The following is an 18,833-nucleotide window of genomic DNA, read 5'->3' as shown; positions in this document are numbered from 1 at the left end:
ACAGAGGGAGAACATGCAAACATCACTCACACACACTCACTCTTACCGACACACGGAGAGAGATCCCTCATATAGCCTTAACAAACTGCTGTAAGCGAGCACCTATGAAGGCCGCCATGGCACATGAGGGGGTGGGTGGCCAGCACCACGGCCGACCGCATTAGTCTCCCCAGTGGTGATGTTTATAAACCACACCAGGTACTCATGTCGCGACCTAAGGGAGGCCCAGGACTGGTTCAGATAATCATCACTGGTGCTGGTCGTGATAGGAATTTGAACACGGGCCGCCGGATTCGTAGCGCAGCGCGCTCACCGCTGCACTAACACTCCTCCGCACTATCGCACACACATCACTCTGCAGAACAGGGGGAGATTACACAGACTCCGCACAGAAAGGGCGGCTGCCCAAGTTGGGAATCGAACCCAGGCCACCGCGCCCGCCGGCACGAGCTCAACGCTGAGCTCCGTGTGCCAGGTGTGGGGGGGGGGGGGGGCAAGGGAGCGGATGCACCTCCAGTAGATGAGCAGAGCGATGAGGAGGATGACGCAGAGGCAGGTGAGCGACGACACCACAGCGAGGGGCAGCCGCCAGTCCGTGACGTCGCTCCCCATCTGCCGGTCGCGCGTCTGCTGCTCCGTGCCGTCTACGGGAACATGGCGAGTGCGGCACGGTCAGCTCCCGAACCACCACACCCGAGCCGTGCCGACGCGGCGGGGCTCCCTCGCGGTTACGGGTACTTTGCCGAGCTGAGCCAGAACCAAAAAGACGTCTGAATCTGACTCAGAGCCAAACAGGGCCAGCGCCGGTATTCACCGTTCTCGAAGCACTTTTGCATCGGTGGTCAGTACACGCGGGGAAGCGTCCCCGATCTGTGCGACATCGGCGGCAGTTTTCGGGTTCAGCTGTGCGGTGGAAAAAGCTGTATCCGTGTCACCTCCTGCGCTGCGCGGTGTCCCTCGAGTGCCGCATCGTCGCCCCCCCACCCCCACGCTCTCCCTCTTGACAAAACTATCAGAGCCAGCTTCAACGTCAACCATCATGACACAGCCCTACTCTACGCCGCCTCCATGAGACCTGACCTCTCTGTCCAACTCGGTGCGGCTTGCTGAAGGTGCGGAGCATAGACTTGGAAGCGCGGCGCGTTAGAGTGTTGCGCTGTGCTGCTCTTGAGGGCGGTGGTGAGGCCAGGCGGTAGCGCGTAGAGGTTTGCGGTTCGAATCTCCAGCGGCTGCCCTGGTTAATACCGTGGCTGTAACAACTACGGTAATACTAGTCGCAGTCCGCTTCACATTAGACATGGGAGATCCCCGGACGTCATCGTGTGCCGGGGTCAGGGTCCAAATTTGCCGAATTCCAAAAATCATCCCGCACAAATTACTCAAATTGAGATTCTACACACGCCATCAATCATCGCCCCCCTAATGGCAGACCAATGCCCCAGGGTCACTCTTGCAAATGAGTAACCCCCCCCAAAACCTCTTTTCCCCAAGCCCTGTGACGACAACGACGTGTGTCTTTTATGCGAGAAGAATCCGATGAGCTATGAAGCTCTTTTTCATGGATGCCCAGTGCAGCGGCCGCACGTCCAGGTGTTATCCAGCCTCGACACCTGTTTAGCGCCCGAGACCGGCCGCAGTTCACGGTTGCCCGATCATATGTATGTGTGTAAGTTAGCAGAGTCGGGGGTACAGCTGGTGCCAGTCATCTCAGTCAGTCAATCCATGGCACCTGGGTCTGTCCCAAGACCTCCCGTCAGCGAGCCTTCAACACTTCACGAGGCCTCAAAGTGCACCTGGCCTGGCACAGGCGCCCTGGTGACGTCACCTAGTGGTGAATGGCGGGAATTGGTGTACCTTCTTTTGTACCTTACGTAGCCAACCATCTTAATCTGAGGTGGGGGGGATGGACAACAAACTAAATAGAAATTGATTTTTTTTTAAGAAATTAGTTTTCAATTTACATTAAAAAGTGCATAGGTCCAGTGGCTTCCTAATATCGGAAAGAAGAGCTACAGAAGCGCACCTGAAAACGTCACGCGATGCATGCGACCATCTTTGTTCGACGGTTAGCCAAAAGCCGGTGCTGCTGCGAGAATGACCGGGACTTTGCGTGATGGTTAATGCTCCTATTGTGGTGCACATGCGGAAAGCACTTTGTGTGTAACGAGCGCGACATCGTAAAAAATGTCACTGATGATGGTCATGTGCTGCTCGATTCACTTTGGCATGAACCCTCACGGGGCACCATGACACGACGCGGTCGTCGCGTGGTGGTGGTGGTTGTTGTTGTTGTTTTCTGGCTTTTTTTCAGGTAAATCTATCATTCGCTTTCCAGATGGTGCCATCACAAGATTATGAGGGCTCCCCCGATGTATATATATATAAACTATATATATTCAGGTTGATGACGTTTAACACATAGGTCATTGCAGAAAATATTAAGAGATCTGAACGACTGACAAAACTCTTCACCGCTATCATTAAAATAAATTTTACGTTGCCGATTGCGTTTGTCGAGTTTTGTCGTCGTCATTGCTGGCTGCGCTGGTGCGCCACTGCCAATGCAGCAGCATCACCATCACCACCGGCGAACGATTTGGCCAAAATTGTGTCGTTAAAGCCCTCCACCACCCGACACCTATATTCTTTGGGTCTATCAGTAAAGCCACGTAGATAGAAAAATAATACAATTATCACGACGTTTCGATCGCAACACAAGCAATCGTCATCAGGTGAAAAAATATAGCGAGAGAGCTGCCGAGGCAGGAGAAAATACAGCGCGAGAGCTGCTGAAACACGAAGTGATATCGGCTTGAGATGGGCTCAGCCCAAGGGTAGGTGGGCGGGGCTAGAGGTGGAATTTGCATGTCAATGTAAGATCGGTGATGACCCTCGACGACGACGACGCAGCTGTGGAGGTGGCCATTGTACTGCGAGAGATTAGCATGTCAATGTAAACAAACCAAGGTGGCTGTGCTAGTGAGACATCCAGCTGGTTAAAAAAAATAACGAGGGACAACACCACATCGAGAAAAAGGAGCAACGGTGCCTGTGTTAGTGAGACATTTAGCGTGTATGTAACTCAGAGAGACGGAAGTAACCGCTAGCATCGGCAGGTAGGATGGAAAAATCGCAGCCAGTTATGACTTAAACCGGTTGATAACGTCCTTCCAATGATTGCTCAGTTTGTATCCATCTTCTCGGTTGATATTGTGTCTGTGTTTATATATCTGGATGGCTTCATAAACGAATCTTTGTTGATAGCCAGTGGGCTTGCAGAGTACCTTCGTCTTAAAAAAATCAATGGCGTGTGTGCCCACAAGATTGAATCAATGATCAGCCACGGCTGAGGTATTGATCCTACCGTGTTTCAGATCTGCCTTATGTTCATGAACATGGTCCGAAACATGTCGCTTAGTTTCCCCAATGTAACTACTGCTGCAGCCAAAGCTTAGTTGTAGACACCCGGGTATTGCATGTCAGGGATCACATCCTTCACAGATGGGATCAGATCACGAATTTTATGTACTGTGTTGAATCGAACCTGGATCTTGTGTTTGCTCATGATTTTGGAAATCTTTTTGGTAACACCTGCTATGTATGGCAAGGTGATAGTTTTGATTGGGTCCTCAGATGGTTCTTTCCCAAAGGTTGGGGTGATGGCTTTACGGATTGTGTAGTCCGAATATACATTATACTTGAGGGCGTGGTGTACGTGCTCCAGTTCACTGGCTAGGTGGTGATGGTCGGAAATACATCGAGCTCTATGGTGCAGAGTTTTGATGAAGGAATTCTTCTGGGATGAATGGTGGTGGGAGTCAGGTTTTAAGTGTCCCATTGAGCCATCTTGTCTCTTTTCGATTAACACATCCAAGAATGGTAACTTTCCATCCTTTTCCACCTCCATAGTTAATTTGATGGCTGGGTGTATGGAATTGATGTGGTTGAACAATTGGCCCAGCGCTGGTAGGCCATGTGGCCAGATGATGAACGTGCCATCTACGTATCTCTTCCACAAGGAAGGATGTAGGGTGGATGCCTGGATGGCATCTGTCTCAACTTTTTCCATGAAAACATTGGCTACAACTGGAGATAAGAGAGAACCCATTGGGGTATCTTCAACTTGTTTGTAGAATGTTCCATTCCAGGTGAAGTAAGTGTTGGTGAGGCAGTGTCTAGCCAGGGCCGGTACATCAGCATTCAGTCCTTGTTGGAACCAGTTATTCAATGATTGCAATGGTGTCAGGCACATGAACTTTGGTAAACAAAGACACTACATCGAAACTGACAAGCAAATCACCTGGAGATAGGGAGAAGTCCTTAATTGGCGATACCAAGTGAGCTGAGTTAAGTACAGCTGAGGAGGTCTTACCAGTGATTGGTTGTAAGGGCCCAGACAGAAATCGGGCCAGTTTGTAGGTGGGTGAGTCAATGGTGGAGACGATAGGACAGAGTGGTGTACCTTCTTCATGGATTTTTGGTAAGCCATAAAATCTGGGCGGTCTAGGGTTTGAAGGAAAGCCGCATGGTTGGTTCAATTAAAGATGTCGAATCAGTGATATTGTTGGTTTTCGTAACCAGGCGGCTGGTCGGATCTCTATTGATTTTGGTATAGCTGCCATCATTTAGTAAGTCCTGAATTGTGTTATTGTTTATGGTTTTGTCCATGATGACAGTGGCATTGCCCTTGTCGGCTGAGAGGATGACTATGTCATCTCTCTTTTTTAGTTGAGAAAGCTCAAAGTGCTCATCCTTGCTGATATTGCTAATGGGTGTCTTAGCATTTTTGAGGATTGCAGCGATTTCCAATCTTGCCACGTCTGCAGGAATGTGTCCCAAACCCTTAAGGGCTACGTCGACCTGACACCTGTTTAAGGAATAAAGGTCAGGTGACACGGCTATTCTGACGTCCTGCGTCTCGTCCTGGGGACGTCCGATGCAGTTTCATGCGAAACGCTGCCGCGTATCTAATCGATAGGTTTCCCTTGCGAGGATTGGTCTTCAGCCCTGGCTGGCGAGCGAGCTGACACGAGAACAATCGGCGCCCCGGTTGCAGCTCGCGACAATCTCACTCGGTGCATCACAACGGTTAAAGCGCCACTCCGCCGCAACGCAATTACGTCCCCGTACGGCAAGCCACGGCGTTCACCCTGCATGTCACCGGTGAGGTACTGGAACCCTCAAGTCGACGCCCAACACCTTGGCTGCCTGTGCCGTCACAAATCTCTCCCCCGACCCATCCGCCGCAACGTTGCAACTCTCCGGGAAGTCCTGCAAATCGAGGGAAACAGTCGCCTTCAAATTAATCGGGACTTTAATAATGTATTCTAGATTTGAAGCTTTTGTGACTGCAAGGATTTATACTCTTAGGATTTTTCGGTAAAGTCACGTAGGTAATAAAATTATGATAAAATAATCATAAATGAATTTAGATATTTTTCATTTATTTTTATTTTTTTTACCTACGTGACTTTACCGACAAAAACACAAGAGTACTTTAATAACGCTTGAAGTCCTTTTGGATCAGTGCGCTTAACCTTTAACAATGCAAGTTGAACGCCGATGGAGCTTGGAAAGCTGAATTGAGTTCAAAAGAACTCGTGAGCAAACATCTTGTTGTGAACGACCCAAGGCTCATGGTCCACCCTAAACCGCATCCACTGCACAAACCATGGCAGTAGATGCGTGACACCTGATGCACAAATAGAAAATTACAAACTCTCCGGTATGCGACCGTAGTCATCCAGAACAGATCGTACAACGACGCAATCCCCAATCGGCAAATATGAAGGAGACATCGCAGCGATGAGACACTACTCCGCTGCTTCTGACGCGGTTGCCGCTGAAAATCGAAGCCAGCTGGGCTGTATAACCACGGTGGACGACACCGAGAGGTGTGTTGAGCAGCGTCGGGAGTGGGTTGTGGTATTACGGTCAAGAAAGAGGAGTTGAATTTACAGAATCAGAATCAATCAAGATATGTATTTATACTGGAGGAATCCGAAGAGCTATAAAGCTCTTTTTCACAGATGTCCAGTAGGGGCGGGTAAGAATGTAACATAATACAAATACATAACATAATACAAATACATAATACAAATACATAACAGCTTGCGCTGTCATACAAAAAGCGCTCCCACCTCCCGTCTAACTTGATCTCTGGCCCGGCGCCCTGGCCATGATGAGCTGAGAGGATTAATATCATGGGCGGAGCTTCCTCCTCCGTCTCACCCCTCCGATTCTGTTTCCTCCTCTCCCCACGTTCATCGTGGCTGCTCCTCACTCCGCACATCTGAGCCCCCCCGCCTGCCCTCCCCACGATTGTGAACGGACGTGAACTTTTCTGCGCCGACCCTAATTTTGAGATACATCAATGTGAAACCCACTTGATGAAAATAGAGGTTATTATTATTATTAACTGCAAGAATAACCAGGGCAGCCTGCGGTATTTGAATCTCCGCAACGAGCGGCGACTATGCGATCGCTTGGCACCGCCTCATTGCGCCGCTCCGTGCGTGTGCACGTGCGTCCGTGCGCACCGCTGCCAATGAATCGTCGGGCGGCGCGCTCTATTTATGCATTGTTTATTTTTGTAAAAAACCACGACCGTCCCCGGCGGCCCTTTTACAGGGAACAAATAATAGTTTAGCGGTCGAGATCGGCCAGACGCCCCCGTTTTCCCGAGGGCACCGCACGCCCGCCGCCCTTTGCGCGGAGCGGCTTGTGATGCCACTCTGTCGGAAATAAATAAAACTGCGCCACAACACAAAAAAATATAACGAGGGAAAAAAATGTAAAAAATGTCTAAGCCGACAAGCGCGTGACAGCCGATGCTCACGGGAGTCTCCGTCGGAACGCGGCCGGGCCCGCCAGATGCACCCCGGTGAGGTTTCTGCGACCTTCGTCTCCTCGACGACGGTCTCGCCGCCGCTTAGCAACCGGGGCCCTGCTAAAGTCACGAACTCCGCTCGAGAACCCCGCTCGAGACTCCGCTCGAGAACCCCGCTTGAGAACCCCGTTCGTGACAACCCAGCTCACGAACCCCACTCGAGAACCCCACTGGAGAACCCCGTTCGCGACAACCCGGCTCACGAACCCCACTCGAGAACCCCACTGGAGAACCCCGTTCGCGACAACCCGGCTCACGAACCCCCCTGGAGAACCCCGTTCGTGACAACCCGGCTCACGAACCCCACTGGAATACCCCGTTCGTGACAACCCGGCTCACGAACCCCCCTGGAGAACCCCGTTCGTGACAACCCGGCTCACGAACCCCCCTGGAGAACCCCGTTCGTGACAACCCGGCTCACGAACCCCACTCGAGAACCCCACTGGAATACCCCGTTCGTGACAACCCGGCTCACGAACCCCACTCGAGAACCCCACTGGAATACCCCGTTCGTGACAACCCGGCTCACGAACCCCACTCGAGAACCCCACTGGAGAACCCCGCTCGAGAACCCCACTCGAGAACCCCGCTTGAGAACCCACTCGAGAACCCTACTCGAGAACCCCGCTTGAGAACCCCGCTCGAGAACCCCACTCGAGAACCCCACTTGAGAACCCCGCTCACGAACCCCGCTCGAGAACCCCGCTTGAGAACCCCGCTCGAGAACCCCACTTGAGAACCCCGCTCACGAACCCCGCTCGAGAACCCTGCTTGAGAACCCCGCTCGAGAACCCCGCTGGAGAACCCCGTTCGTGACAACCCGGCTCACGAACCCCACTCGAGAACCCCACTGGAGAACCCCACTCGAGAACCCTACTCGAGAACCCCGCTTGAGAACCCCGCTCGAGAACCCCACTCGAGAACCCCGCTTGAGAACCCCGCTCGAGAACCCCACTTGAGAACCCCGCTCACGAACCCCGCTCGAGAACCCCGCTTGAGAACCCCGCTCACGAACCCCGCTCGAGAACCCCGCTCGAGAACCCCGCTCACGAACCCCGCTCGAGAACCCCGCTTGAGAACCCCGCTCACGAACCCCACTCGAGACCTCCGCTCGAGAACCCCGCTTGAGAACCCCACTCGAAAACCCCACTTGAGAACCCCGCTTGACCGCGAGCCATCGCTGCCGTCTCGTGCGTACGACGCCAGCTGTCCATCCGCCCACGAGCACCGTGGCCCTGTTGGCCGAGCGAGCCAGGTCTGGTCTGGTTTCTGCTCATGGAAAATGTAGCATCGGTGGCCCGTGATGCCGATGCATGGCCCGTGATGTCGCCAATTGGTCCATTGCCGATAAGTTACTCACCTTGCCAACTGGTGCATGATGTCTCGAACTTGACCTGTGGTATTGCTAAGTGGCCAATGATGTCACTCAGTGGCCTGTGATGTCATTAAATTGCCCGCGATGTTGATAATTGTCCCAGGCCTATAGTGCTCACGACGTGGTCTAACTGTCAATAGAGTCAATGACGTTGTTTATTGGCCCATGCTGTTGCTCAGTGGCCCACGGTGTCACTTGGAGACACACGTGGAAATCAGAATATATCCACACTGCTATTGCCTCACTCCCAAACTCTCACACGCAGCTCAGCACTTTTGCAAACATTTTCATTTCGTTTGAATGATTCTTTCGTACTTTTATTAAACATTACTCATTAAAGAACTTCACAGCTGCCGGCCGGCCGATCACCCCTCACTTTCCCCCCCCCCCCCCCAAACACGGAGTGAAAACTGGGAAGGCCCCCACCCACGGACCCAAAACTTGAATAATGCCGTGGCTTACCTCCGCACCTCTCAGGGCATGAATAATGAGACATCACGAGCCGCCCCGTGCCAGCAGCATGAATAATTTTGAGAAAGGGGCTGAGTGCCGTTGTTGCGCTTTTCGTCGCCTCGGGCCTGGTCAGATGCTGCAGACGTCTCGACCAGGGCTGATGAGAAGCCACCCTGTGTCTGACTGCAGAGTCGTGCAGCCAGTGTGGACAGGTTCACGATCATCATCATTCTTATGTTGCTTGTCTACCCAGGAAAGCCTCGCTCGGGCTCGAGACCCTCACTTCCAGGAGGGTCCTGCCAGGTTATGAGCAAGTAGGGTGTTACGTCACGACTGCCAACGATTATAATTGCCCATAATAGAAGTTTGTTTGGGTTAGATTGCGTAAATATATAAAAGTGTCTTTAAAACCCACCACCACCTGACACAGCCAACTAGTAAGGGTTGTCACTTAAACAGAATGTGCAAATTCGTCACTAGTACAGCACACTAGTATTGGAGAGCCAAGCCACCACATTTATAATCTGAGTACGACGTTTCACCAGTAATTACAACTAGCTTCATCAGGTGACAGCCAGATTTGTGCAGAAGTCTAACGGTTTCGTTCCTTATATAGAGGCGTAGATGTGGTGACCACGCTTCTGCGCTCTTGCACCATGTTGGGGGGGGGATTACTGAGTCAACGTACATTATGCATGTGCATTATGTGAACCCTTTGATCTTGTCCTTCCTGTCTATTGTGTGTATTAAAATAGTCGTACCAACGGTAATCCCAATTGATAATGTCTTATTTGATGATTCGCTCCCACGCAGCACTAAGGCGATAGCTATCCGAACGATTAAAATTATTTTTTATTTCTTTCAATTTCGATTGATTCTCTAATTAGTCTTGGCCAGTAGTAGCTAGTTTTGCATAGCACTTCAACATTATAAAAATGTATTTAGTGTCCTTGTTGGCACGCGTGTTCTGCTACTGCTGACAGTTGTATTTGGGAGAATTTCATATTTCTCTGATGTTCTTTTAGTCTCGTGCTGATCATTCGTCCTGTTTGCCCAACATAACATTTACCACACGTGCAGTTAATCCTGTACACACCTTCTATTGATAGCTTTGGTAAAATATCTTTTGTACCAGATATTAAATTCTGTATTTTATGTACCATGCCAAATCTGACTGAGATGTTTTGTTTTTCCAAACATCTGGTGAGTTTATCAGTTACTGCTGCAATGTACGGTATTTTTTATCGTTTTAATAATAATTAATAATTAAAACAATTCTAATTGCGGTGTAATAAAAAAAACTTTTTTTGCCAAACGTAGACGGTGACGCAGGCGCACAGAACGGCCCACTCTTTTCGAACGTCACGGGCTCTTTAACGTCCCCTGTGAAGCAGACGGTGGCAGCGTAGTAGTAATCCACGGTTAAAACATCCGCGGGAGTAACCAGGGCGGCCCGCCCAGATTCGAACCACGAACCCTTGAATTGAGCGGCGAACGTGCTTCCGCTGGGCCGTGATGGACAGGGGGGTCCTCTACCAAGTCTTGGGCCTCATGCCCCTTCGCCATCTCGCACTGGCCAGCAATGCAATGATCGCAGGATTGAGGCTATGATGATGAGCGTATGTTAATGCAAATAATACGGTGAAGGTATTTAAGCTCGTGGAGTAAAAACGATGGTGGAAGTTTCTGAAAATCTCCACAACCATACTGCGTCTGCTCACCCAGCTGTATCCATGGGAACACAGCACGATTAGTCAATCGGCAGCTCACGTGTGGTGGGGTAAAGTGTGGGTATTCCCACCTCTTCCAAGCCATCTGGCCAGCGTGAAAGAGGAGGCCAAGTACCCTTGACAGAGACGGGATCCCTCGAGTGGAGGCCCTCCAGCCGGCATAAACATAGCACTTGCAGGGCCGCGCCTTTGCATTCGATCTCGAGCAACGGCACACACAAGACTCGAGTGCGGCATTCTACCCGACGCGGCCCGGCCGGGGCCAACTCGATGGGGGCGCTGGGCGTGTTAAGGAGAGCCACAGGCAGAGGAGGAGGTGGCCCCGAGCACTGAGCTTGGCACCGCTGAGAACCTGGGTTCGAATCCGGATTGCATCCACACAACTATTTTCAAAACGCGTTTCTCGAGTGCAGCGGATTGATGGCTTAAGTGAACATTTAAAGGCATCAAAATGTAAAACCTTAACATTATGGAGAAAATTAACGTGTCGGGGAGGCGGGGGGGGGGGGATAGAGAGGCTTCTGTCACAGAGCTAGGCCCGAGATCTCCTCCTCCAAGTGACTTCTAGGCCAGACATAAAAGAGGGTCTGGGGGTACTTCTTCCCAACTCGCCTGCCCTCGCCGTACGAGAGCAGCGCTCGTCCAAAACTGCGCCACCAGCACTCTCCCCGCCGCCGAGCGACATTCCCGGGACCACGGGGAGCCGCAGCAGATGGCCGGCGGGCGGAGGGAACGCGGCGCCCGAGGGAAGGGAGCGCCGCTCGCGCCGCTATGGGCCCCAGCGCATGCGCGCGGGCACCGTGCCGCGGTTTGTCGCGTTTATTCATCGCGTTTTCATTTGGCGTCTATTCACAAAACAGGCCTGAGAGCTGCGTTAGCGCGGGGGGCTTTGAAAAATCAACAGCAGATGTACTTGGCTTAAGAGGGGTGGGGGTGGCGGTAAAGCCTTCTGGCGCAGGGCCCGAGGCCGCCCGTAATCTGCGCGGGATTGTAATCGTCCTGTCGTGGAGACGGCTCGGCGCAGTCGAACGCGCCGTGACCTGCGTGGGGGGCCCGCGATGGAAACACGGAGATGTGCCAAGTGGAGTTGGCGCGGCTGGGCTGGCGCGGCGAGTGCCCGGCATCACACAGCGGACACCGCGTGTACCGCACCGCATTGTGTAATACCTGTACCTCACCTGCCCCACGAGTATCACCGCACACGGCACTTAGCACAACACCGCACGCGCACCACACCGGGAGAGTCATGCCATATTTTCCACGCTATGGCTGTGCCACAATGAGTTGTCAAACTGCGACCGCCGCATCACAATGAATGCAGTATGACCGGGACCATGCCTCACCACACCGCAGGTGGCACACGGAAACTACCATAATATAAGCACTGCACCTAAGTCTGGAAAACCACACCTCACCCACCACACCTCGCCATCTCCATGGCCACGCTGACACTGACCGCAGTATCCACTGACAACTCCAGTGGCTTCCAGCACAGCAGCCCTCGCCACTCCCTCCCCAACCCACCGCTCACCCCCATGGCCCATTCGTTGTGGTGGTGGTGTCTCTTGGGGATGAGGGGGGCGGTCTGTGAAAGGCGTTGTGCGTTATTGGTGGCGAATCTGTTTGGACTGGGCCGAGACGGGGCGGACGGGTAGATTCGTGGAGGCAAGCTCGCTCATTAATTACGCCGTGGGCGCTGGGAATTCGGAGGAGAGCGGTGGAACTCCCGGGCTGAGAAACCCCCCTTGGGACGTCAATTTGGGAGAAGCAGGAATCTCCTGGGTGTCGGTGGAATTCATCAATTTTCACGAAGCTCGCTTGGACGGCTCCTCAAGATGCGCTGCTGTGTGTTCCCTCGTCTGAAAGTCTCCCCCCTACAGTAGCAGGCGCAGAGTCACGGCCGATGTTGACGCCTCCAGGATCGGTGAGGGGTTCGACCGCGAGGTCTCCGCCAGGTTGATTGGTAGAGATGTCTGGCCGCTACGGTGGCTAGGAGATGTTAACTACCCCACCAGGTCTACAGGAGGTCGTGGGTTCGATACCGACCCTGCCGCCTGTATATATTAGGATTTTGCGTGTTCTCCCTGTGGTCGCGTGAATTTTTCTCCTGGTCCCTCCGGTTTTTCCCTCCACAATAAGAAACATGCGCTTAGATTGTCTCCTCTAGTTGAGTTTAGTCTGCCTCATCTGATATCAATGGCGCACCCCTTGGGATCTATGATGTCAATGGAGAACTATGAACTCACACCACTTCATACCAAGTATATGCCATTGGCAGCCCACATGGGAGGCCTGCAATCTCTGTAAGTCACTGTGGATAATATTACAATTCATCATACTCATATATATTTATCCAGGAAATCCACGTTGATTGAAGCCTTTTTTACGAGGGTCTTGCTACTTTGGGATGTTTGGCCAATGCCAATTATAATGCATGTTTTTTTGCGATGGGAGAAACTACAGGACCCCGAAGAAACCCATTGCAAAACAGGGGGAGACCATAGATACTCCACAAAGGCACCCCAGTCGGGAATCGCGCCCAGGCCCTGCTTGCTGAGAGGTGCGAGTGTAAACACTACACTGCCACCTGCCTCTCTTCAGTTGAGTCGCCACGGTGGCGAGATGTTAACTGCCTCGCCTGGTATACAGGAAGACATGAGTTCGATACCGACAATGACACCTGCTGTATATTTGGAATTTGCATGGTCTCTCTCCCCGTGGTCATGTGGATTCTTCTCCGGGTCCTCTGGTTTTTCGTTCAGATTTATAAACATGCATTTAGAGTATTTGGCTGGTATTAATTTCCACGTGATAAGCCACTTTGTTGAGCTATCATTTGTGGTCAGGTCGCTTCTGAAAAAGAGCTGTATAGGTCAGTGCGCTTTTCCTGATAAAGAAAAAAAGTTTATAGTTTCCACCTTGAGAAGCGTCCACATTCGCGGGCAGAATTTCATGGGCTCGGAATTTGGGTGTGAGAGGAATCTCTTGGAGCTAGAGTGGGATCTGGGGATCTGAGATCAGGGAATGGGGAATTGGGATCAGGGGTATGGGATCAGAGATTGGTTATGTGGGACCAGAGATTGCGGATCGAGTATCTGGGATCTGATATCAGTGATATGGGAGCAGTGATATGGGATTTTTAAGATGAGGGATCTGGGGATATAGGATCGGAAATTGGTGATCTGGGACCTGGGATTGGGGATCTGGAATCTGGGATGTGGAATCAGTGATCTGGGATTTTGGAAACAAAGATTGGGCATTTGTGATCAGGGGTATGGGATCTGGGATCGGAGATTGGTGATCTGGGACCTGGGATGTGGGATTAGGATCTGGGTTCAGGGCTCTGGAAAGGGAGCTCGCAGCCCTGCATCCGTCGGCCTGCGGCGGTGTGAATGTGGCACGGCGTGGGCTGGGCGTGGCTCGTTTGAGGGGCCGTGCCCACCCACCCCAGTCCGTGAGCTACTGCGCTCTTTCCCCGTGTCATGCAATCCACTCCCGGATGAAGGTCTCCCTTACGGCTTTCTGGTCGTGGAGGCTGTTTGACCGTACTTCACTCCCGCTGGTTCAGTGCGGGTTAATGACTGGAGAATCAAGGAGACCGGCTCAGATATCGTTCCCCACCGACGGTGGACATGGCCAGGAATCGAACTTGGGAATGCTGGGCTCGGAGCGCAATGCGCTAAGCGCTGCCCTGCCGCTCCACCCCTGCACCACAGGGAGATTAGCACAGTTGGCTACATGCGGTGCGAAAGAAGTTCAACACACACACGCATTATACATATCTGAGGTTTAAGCGTTAGGTACAATCTCACGCGAGTAACCGTTATCGGCGAGCGTGAGAGAGACGTTGCACTCCTGGTGACCCCTCGGCTCGTTAATACAAAAACTTGATGAATGAGTGAGTGCTTGCTGTCTACCACCTCACGCGCTCGTTCGCTCAATCGATCCTCGCTTTGTACGGCACCCTTCACCAAAAGGTTCTCCTCCAGGCGCTTGTGCGGAAGCGTTAAATAAATAAATCGACCATGAGTAAATGGTGGCATCAGAGGAAAACGGAAAAAAATGGTTCGTGTCGAAGCACCGTGAGACGTGGAAATCACTCGCTCATAACGAGCTCATCAAGAGGCAGCGACAGATCACCAGAGTCGTCAACGCTGCATCGCACGGCCGCTTCACAGCCTTCAAAAGCATTGGCCGCACAGAACAAAGGGCTCCCGGACAGATCGTGGCCACTCCGTCCACAGAGCGGGTGCGAATGCTCGAGACTCCTACAAGGCGACTGCTCTGCCACCTGCCCATTCTCTCTAGTGGCGAGCGTGGGCTGCGTCCTGTGCCCTGCGAGGCCGACTCGGAGCGTGTGGAGCCAACGATTCCCGTGGGCCCGGGTGACACCGGCCGTACGTAAGAGCCACCGGAGACTGACTCTGGCGTGGGCGCAAAGTTCCATCGCCGCCAAAGTTAACGCACAGGGGCCCCGGCAATGCGACGGGCGGCGATGGGGTTGGAGACGCTCGAAGCTTTCGCTGTGATCGACAGAGGTGGGCAGAGGCGGACGTACAATGGCTCCGGCGTTGTCACCGACAAATTATTCGGCCTACGGTTCGGAGATCAAAGCCATCGCAGCGGCACGGGAAAAGAAAAAAAAACATCACAGATTTACACGACTCCAGCTGACACACAAAAATAACCCCTGAAAACAAAACACACGAATCTCAAATCCGAAATAAGCCGCGGGAAAATCCACACAAATGTTTCATCTGTCGCTACCGGTGGGGTGCGGGGGAGGAGAAAGCAGCGACATACGCCACGAACACGAGCGCTGCTCGTACGCCGATCGCGGGGTACCGTGCGGCCCCCAGCCGTGCGCCCACCATCACGGCTCCCAATTAAATATTGCCAGGGAGCGGCTGGCAGCGAAGGTGTCTCTCTCTCGCGGGGCTCATTACAGCACTCATGGCGCTGCCTGTTCGCGTCTCGCCGTTTAGCGGCGGCTTGCAATAGGCCTCTCCTGTTTACACAACCCGCTACCTGTGTTTCCGCCCCCCCGCGCCACCTCTCTCCCGGGTTTAACCGATTCTCTCTCGTCCGTGCCGCTCGCTCAACGACCCGTGTGATTTTTGGTGAACGCGCGCATGCCGGCGCTCGCGGCCCCCCCCACCCACCCACCGGAGTTTCTTCGCCGATTCTTCGGCGAGTCTGTCACACGCTCGCACGCGCCTGACTATTTCTTCGAATGTGCCCCGACGTGGACGGCAGTGCGGGGTTGAACCTCGTGCGTGCCCCACTCCACTCCGGCTGAAACCTACGCGCACTCTCTCCACGTCATACATCAATACGTGGAGAGAGCGTGCGGTGCGTCACGTGCTTCACACACGGTGATCGCCCCGTGCAGGCGCCATCCGGCGGGCTCGCGTCTGCCCGGTTTCTGAGACTTGACAACATCGGGGCCCTGTCCCTTGGGTGATTTTGGTCATGTCTCCTCTCTCTCTCTCTCTTCAGGCACTCTCCCTCTCTTTGTAATGAATTTTGATAACTACTGTATGGGACGAGATATATTGCTTGACTGGTCCCTGGAGCCTAGTTAAAGGAGCTAAAGAGGAATCCGTACAAACGCAGCAAGTGTAAGAGGAAGAAAGAGCCTTTTAATGCAAAACAATTATCGGCGCTGCCACTTCCTCGCGATAAAACAACGCTTAAATACATAACCAATTATAACATGAAAACAACAACAACTGGGGAAGTGGCTGATGCCACTACTTCCAAGAGGATTCATAAAACCAACAAACATTGCACAAGCCATCGCCATGAAACGCTCTCCAGCTGCGTAGCGACGAGCGCTTGAATACGCGGCGTTAACCCTCACAGCGACGCTCTGGTAGCGTCGAGCTGGCAGCACCGAGCTGTTGCTGCTGCTGGTGCTGCTGGTTGTACTGCTACTGTTGCTGCTGCTGCTTCTGGTTGTACTGTTTCTGCTGGTGCTGCTGGTTGTGCTGCTACTGTTGCTACTGTTATTGCTGGTGCTGCTGTTGCTGCTAGTGCTGCTGGTTGTGCTTCTACTGTTGCTGCTGCTGCTGGTGCTACTGTTGCTGCTGGTGCTGCTGCTTCTGGTTGTACTGTTGCTGCTGGTGCTGCTGGTTGTGTTGCTACTATTGCTGCTGCTGGTGCTACTGTTGCTGCTGCTGTTCCTGCTGTTGCTGCTGGTTGTGTTGCTACTGTTGCTGCTGCTAGTGCTGCTAGTGCTACTGTTGCTGCTGGTTGTGCTTCTACTGTTGCTGCTGCTGGTGCTGCTGCTTCTGGTTGTACTGTTGCTGCTGGTGCTGCTGGTTGTGTTGCTACTATTGCTGCTGCTGCTGGTGCTACTGTTGCTGCTGCTGTTCCTGCTGTTGCTGCTGGTTGTGCTGCTACTGTTGCTGCTGCTGGTGCTGCTGGTGCTACTGTTGCTGCTAGTGCTGCTGGTTGTGCTGCTACTGTTGCTGCTGCTGGTTGTGCTGCTACTGTTGCTGCTGCTACTGTTGCTGCTGGTGCTTCTGCTTCTGGTTGTACTGTTGCTGCTGGTGCTGCTGGTTGTGCTGCTACTGTTGCTGCTGCTGCTGTTGCTGCTGGTGCTTCTGCTTCTGGTTGTACTGTTGCTGCTGGTGCTGCTGGTTGTGCTGCTACTGTTGCTGCTGCTACTGTTGCTGCTGGTGCTTCTGCTTCTGGTTGTACTGTTGCTGCTGGTGCTGCTGGTTGTACTGCTACTGTTGCTGCTGCTGCTGGTGCTACTGTTGCTGCTGATGCTGCTGCTGGTGGTTGTGCTGCTGCTGGTGCTGCTGCTGGTGGTTGTGCTGCTGCTGGTGCTGCTTGCTGGTGGTTGTGCAGCTGATGGTGCTTGTTCTGTGGGTGCCGCTGCTGTTGCTGCCGCTGTGTGTCAGCTCGCCAATTGCGTGTGTTCGAGTTGTGGCGCTCGGTGTTGTTCAGCATCGATGTTCCGACATTCCGCTCCACGGGCCCTGGAGCTTCTTCAGCTCCCAGCATGCAGAGCGAAACGTCGGATAATCGTGCTGAACAACGCGCAGTGCGATCACTGCGCGTTTATCGGTATAAGTCCAGAGGTCCCGCCGGTTTGATCCATTTCCGGGCGAGGCAGAGTTGAAACGACGGGTCCTCCGGTTCCCCCCCCCCCCCCCCATATTTAGAATCAACACCCGTTTAGAGTATTTGGCTGCTATAAATTTGCACGAGATAAGCCACTTTGTTGAGCTATCAGTTGGGGCCAGGTCGCTTCTGAAAAAGAGCTACATAGCTCAGTGGGCCTTACCTGGTAAAATAATAATCGTTTAGTTTAGTCTCTGCCTGCTGTTGTGTTCTAGATATTGTCAACAGCTGCCTAACAGCTGCAGTGTGACAGCTGTAGTGTGACAGCTGTAGTGGTGACAGCTGTAGGGTGACAGCTGTTGTGGTGACAGCTGTAGTGTGACAGCTGTAATGGTGACAGCTGTAGTGTGACAGCTGTAGTGTGACAGCTATAGTGTGACAGCTGTTGTGGTGACAGCTGTAGTGGTGACAGCTGTAGTGTGACAGCTGCTGTGTGACAGCTGTTGTATGACAGCTGTAGTGTGACAGCTGCTGTGTGACAGCTGTTGTATGACAGCTGTAGTGTGACAGCTGCTGTGCATCAGCTGTTGTATTTCTTACCTGAGCCCAGGTGGAAGCGGATTGCCCGAGTGGAGGGGCCCAGCAGGTCGCCCTGGCACACAGCCTGCACCCTCACCAGGTAGGTGACGCCGGCCGACACGTTCTGCCACATCAGGCTCTGCGCCACGCACCACACAGCCGGCACGGAAGTAGTCAGCAACAGCGTCTCGTAAGCACTCGCGCACGCTACCCACAGTGCGAACGGCCGAGCCATTCCTAGCCGCAAAACCACCGTCAATGGAGCTCGGATGACACTTCATGTGGAGAGGAAGAATATCTCAATCTCACGGAAGTTGGGAGGACTACGGTACACACGCGACTGGAGTATAATTCTTACGACTAAGCAACGACAAAAAACTGAACTTTTAACGTCCCAGCAAGAATCCCAGATTCCCAGGATGGCAGCAAGAGGACGGACCCTGGGGACACCAGGAAAGTGAAGCGGGGACGCGTGGAGCGATGTGTGGAGCAACACACGGAGTGACGCGTGGAGCGATGTGTGGAGTGACGCGTGGAGTGACGCGTGGAGCGATGTGTGGAGCGACACACGGAGTGACGCGTGGAGTGATGTGTGGAGTGACGCGTGGAGCGATGTGTGGAGTGACACACGGAGTGACGCGTGGAGTGATGTGTGGAGTGACGCGTGGAGCGATGTGTGGAGTGACACACGGAGTGACGCGTGGAGTGGTGTGGAGTGACGCGTGGAGCGACA

The 18,833-nt window shown here is 53.0% G+C and overlaps 1 protein-coding gene across 3 annotated transcripts in view; it reads right to left on the bottom strand.

Annotated features, from left to right (window-relative positions):
• LOC144944398 (receptor-type tyrosine-protein phosphatase gamma-like) overlaps positions 1-18,833 on the bottom strand; it is a 509,515-nt gene that overhangs the window by 90,439 nt on the left and 400,243 nt on the right. For all 3 annotated transcript variants that reach the window (XR_013639578.1, XM_078872535.1, XM_078872536.1), the window contains exons 10-11: positions 18,122-18,239; positions 512-644 (exon numbers count right to left, since the gene is read on the bottom strand). Coding sequence is in view for 2 of the 3 variants with exons in the window: in XM_078872535.1 (XP_078728661.1) it covers positions 512-644; positions 18,122-18,239 (251 nt within the window). In the remaining variant the exon portion in view is untranslated. The remainder of the gene's footprint in view (positions 1-511; positions 645-18,121; positions 18,240-18,833) is intronic.

The sequence above is a fragment of the Lampetra fluviatilis genome, chromosome 34 (genome assembly GCF_964198595.1).
Source record: "Lampetra fluviatilis chromosome 34, kcLamFluv1.1, whole genome shotgun sequence".
Lineage (NCBI taxonomy): Eukaryota > Metazoa > Chordata > Hyperoartia > Petromyzontiformes > Petromyzontidae > Lampetra > Lampetra fluviatilis.
This window is presented reverse-complemented; position numbering and strand designations above follow the sequence as displayed.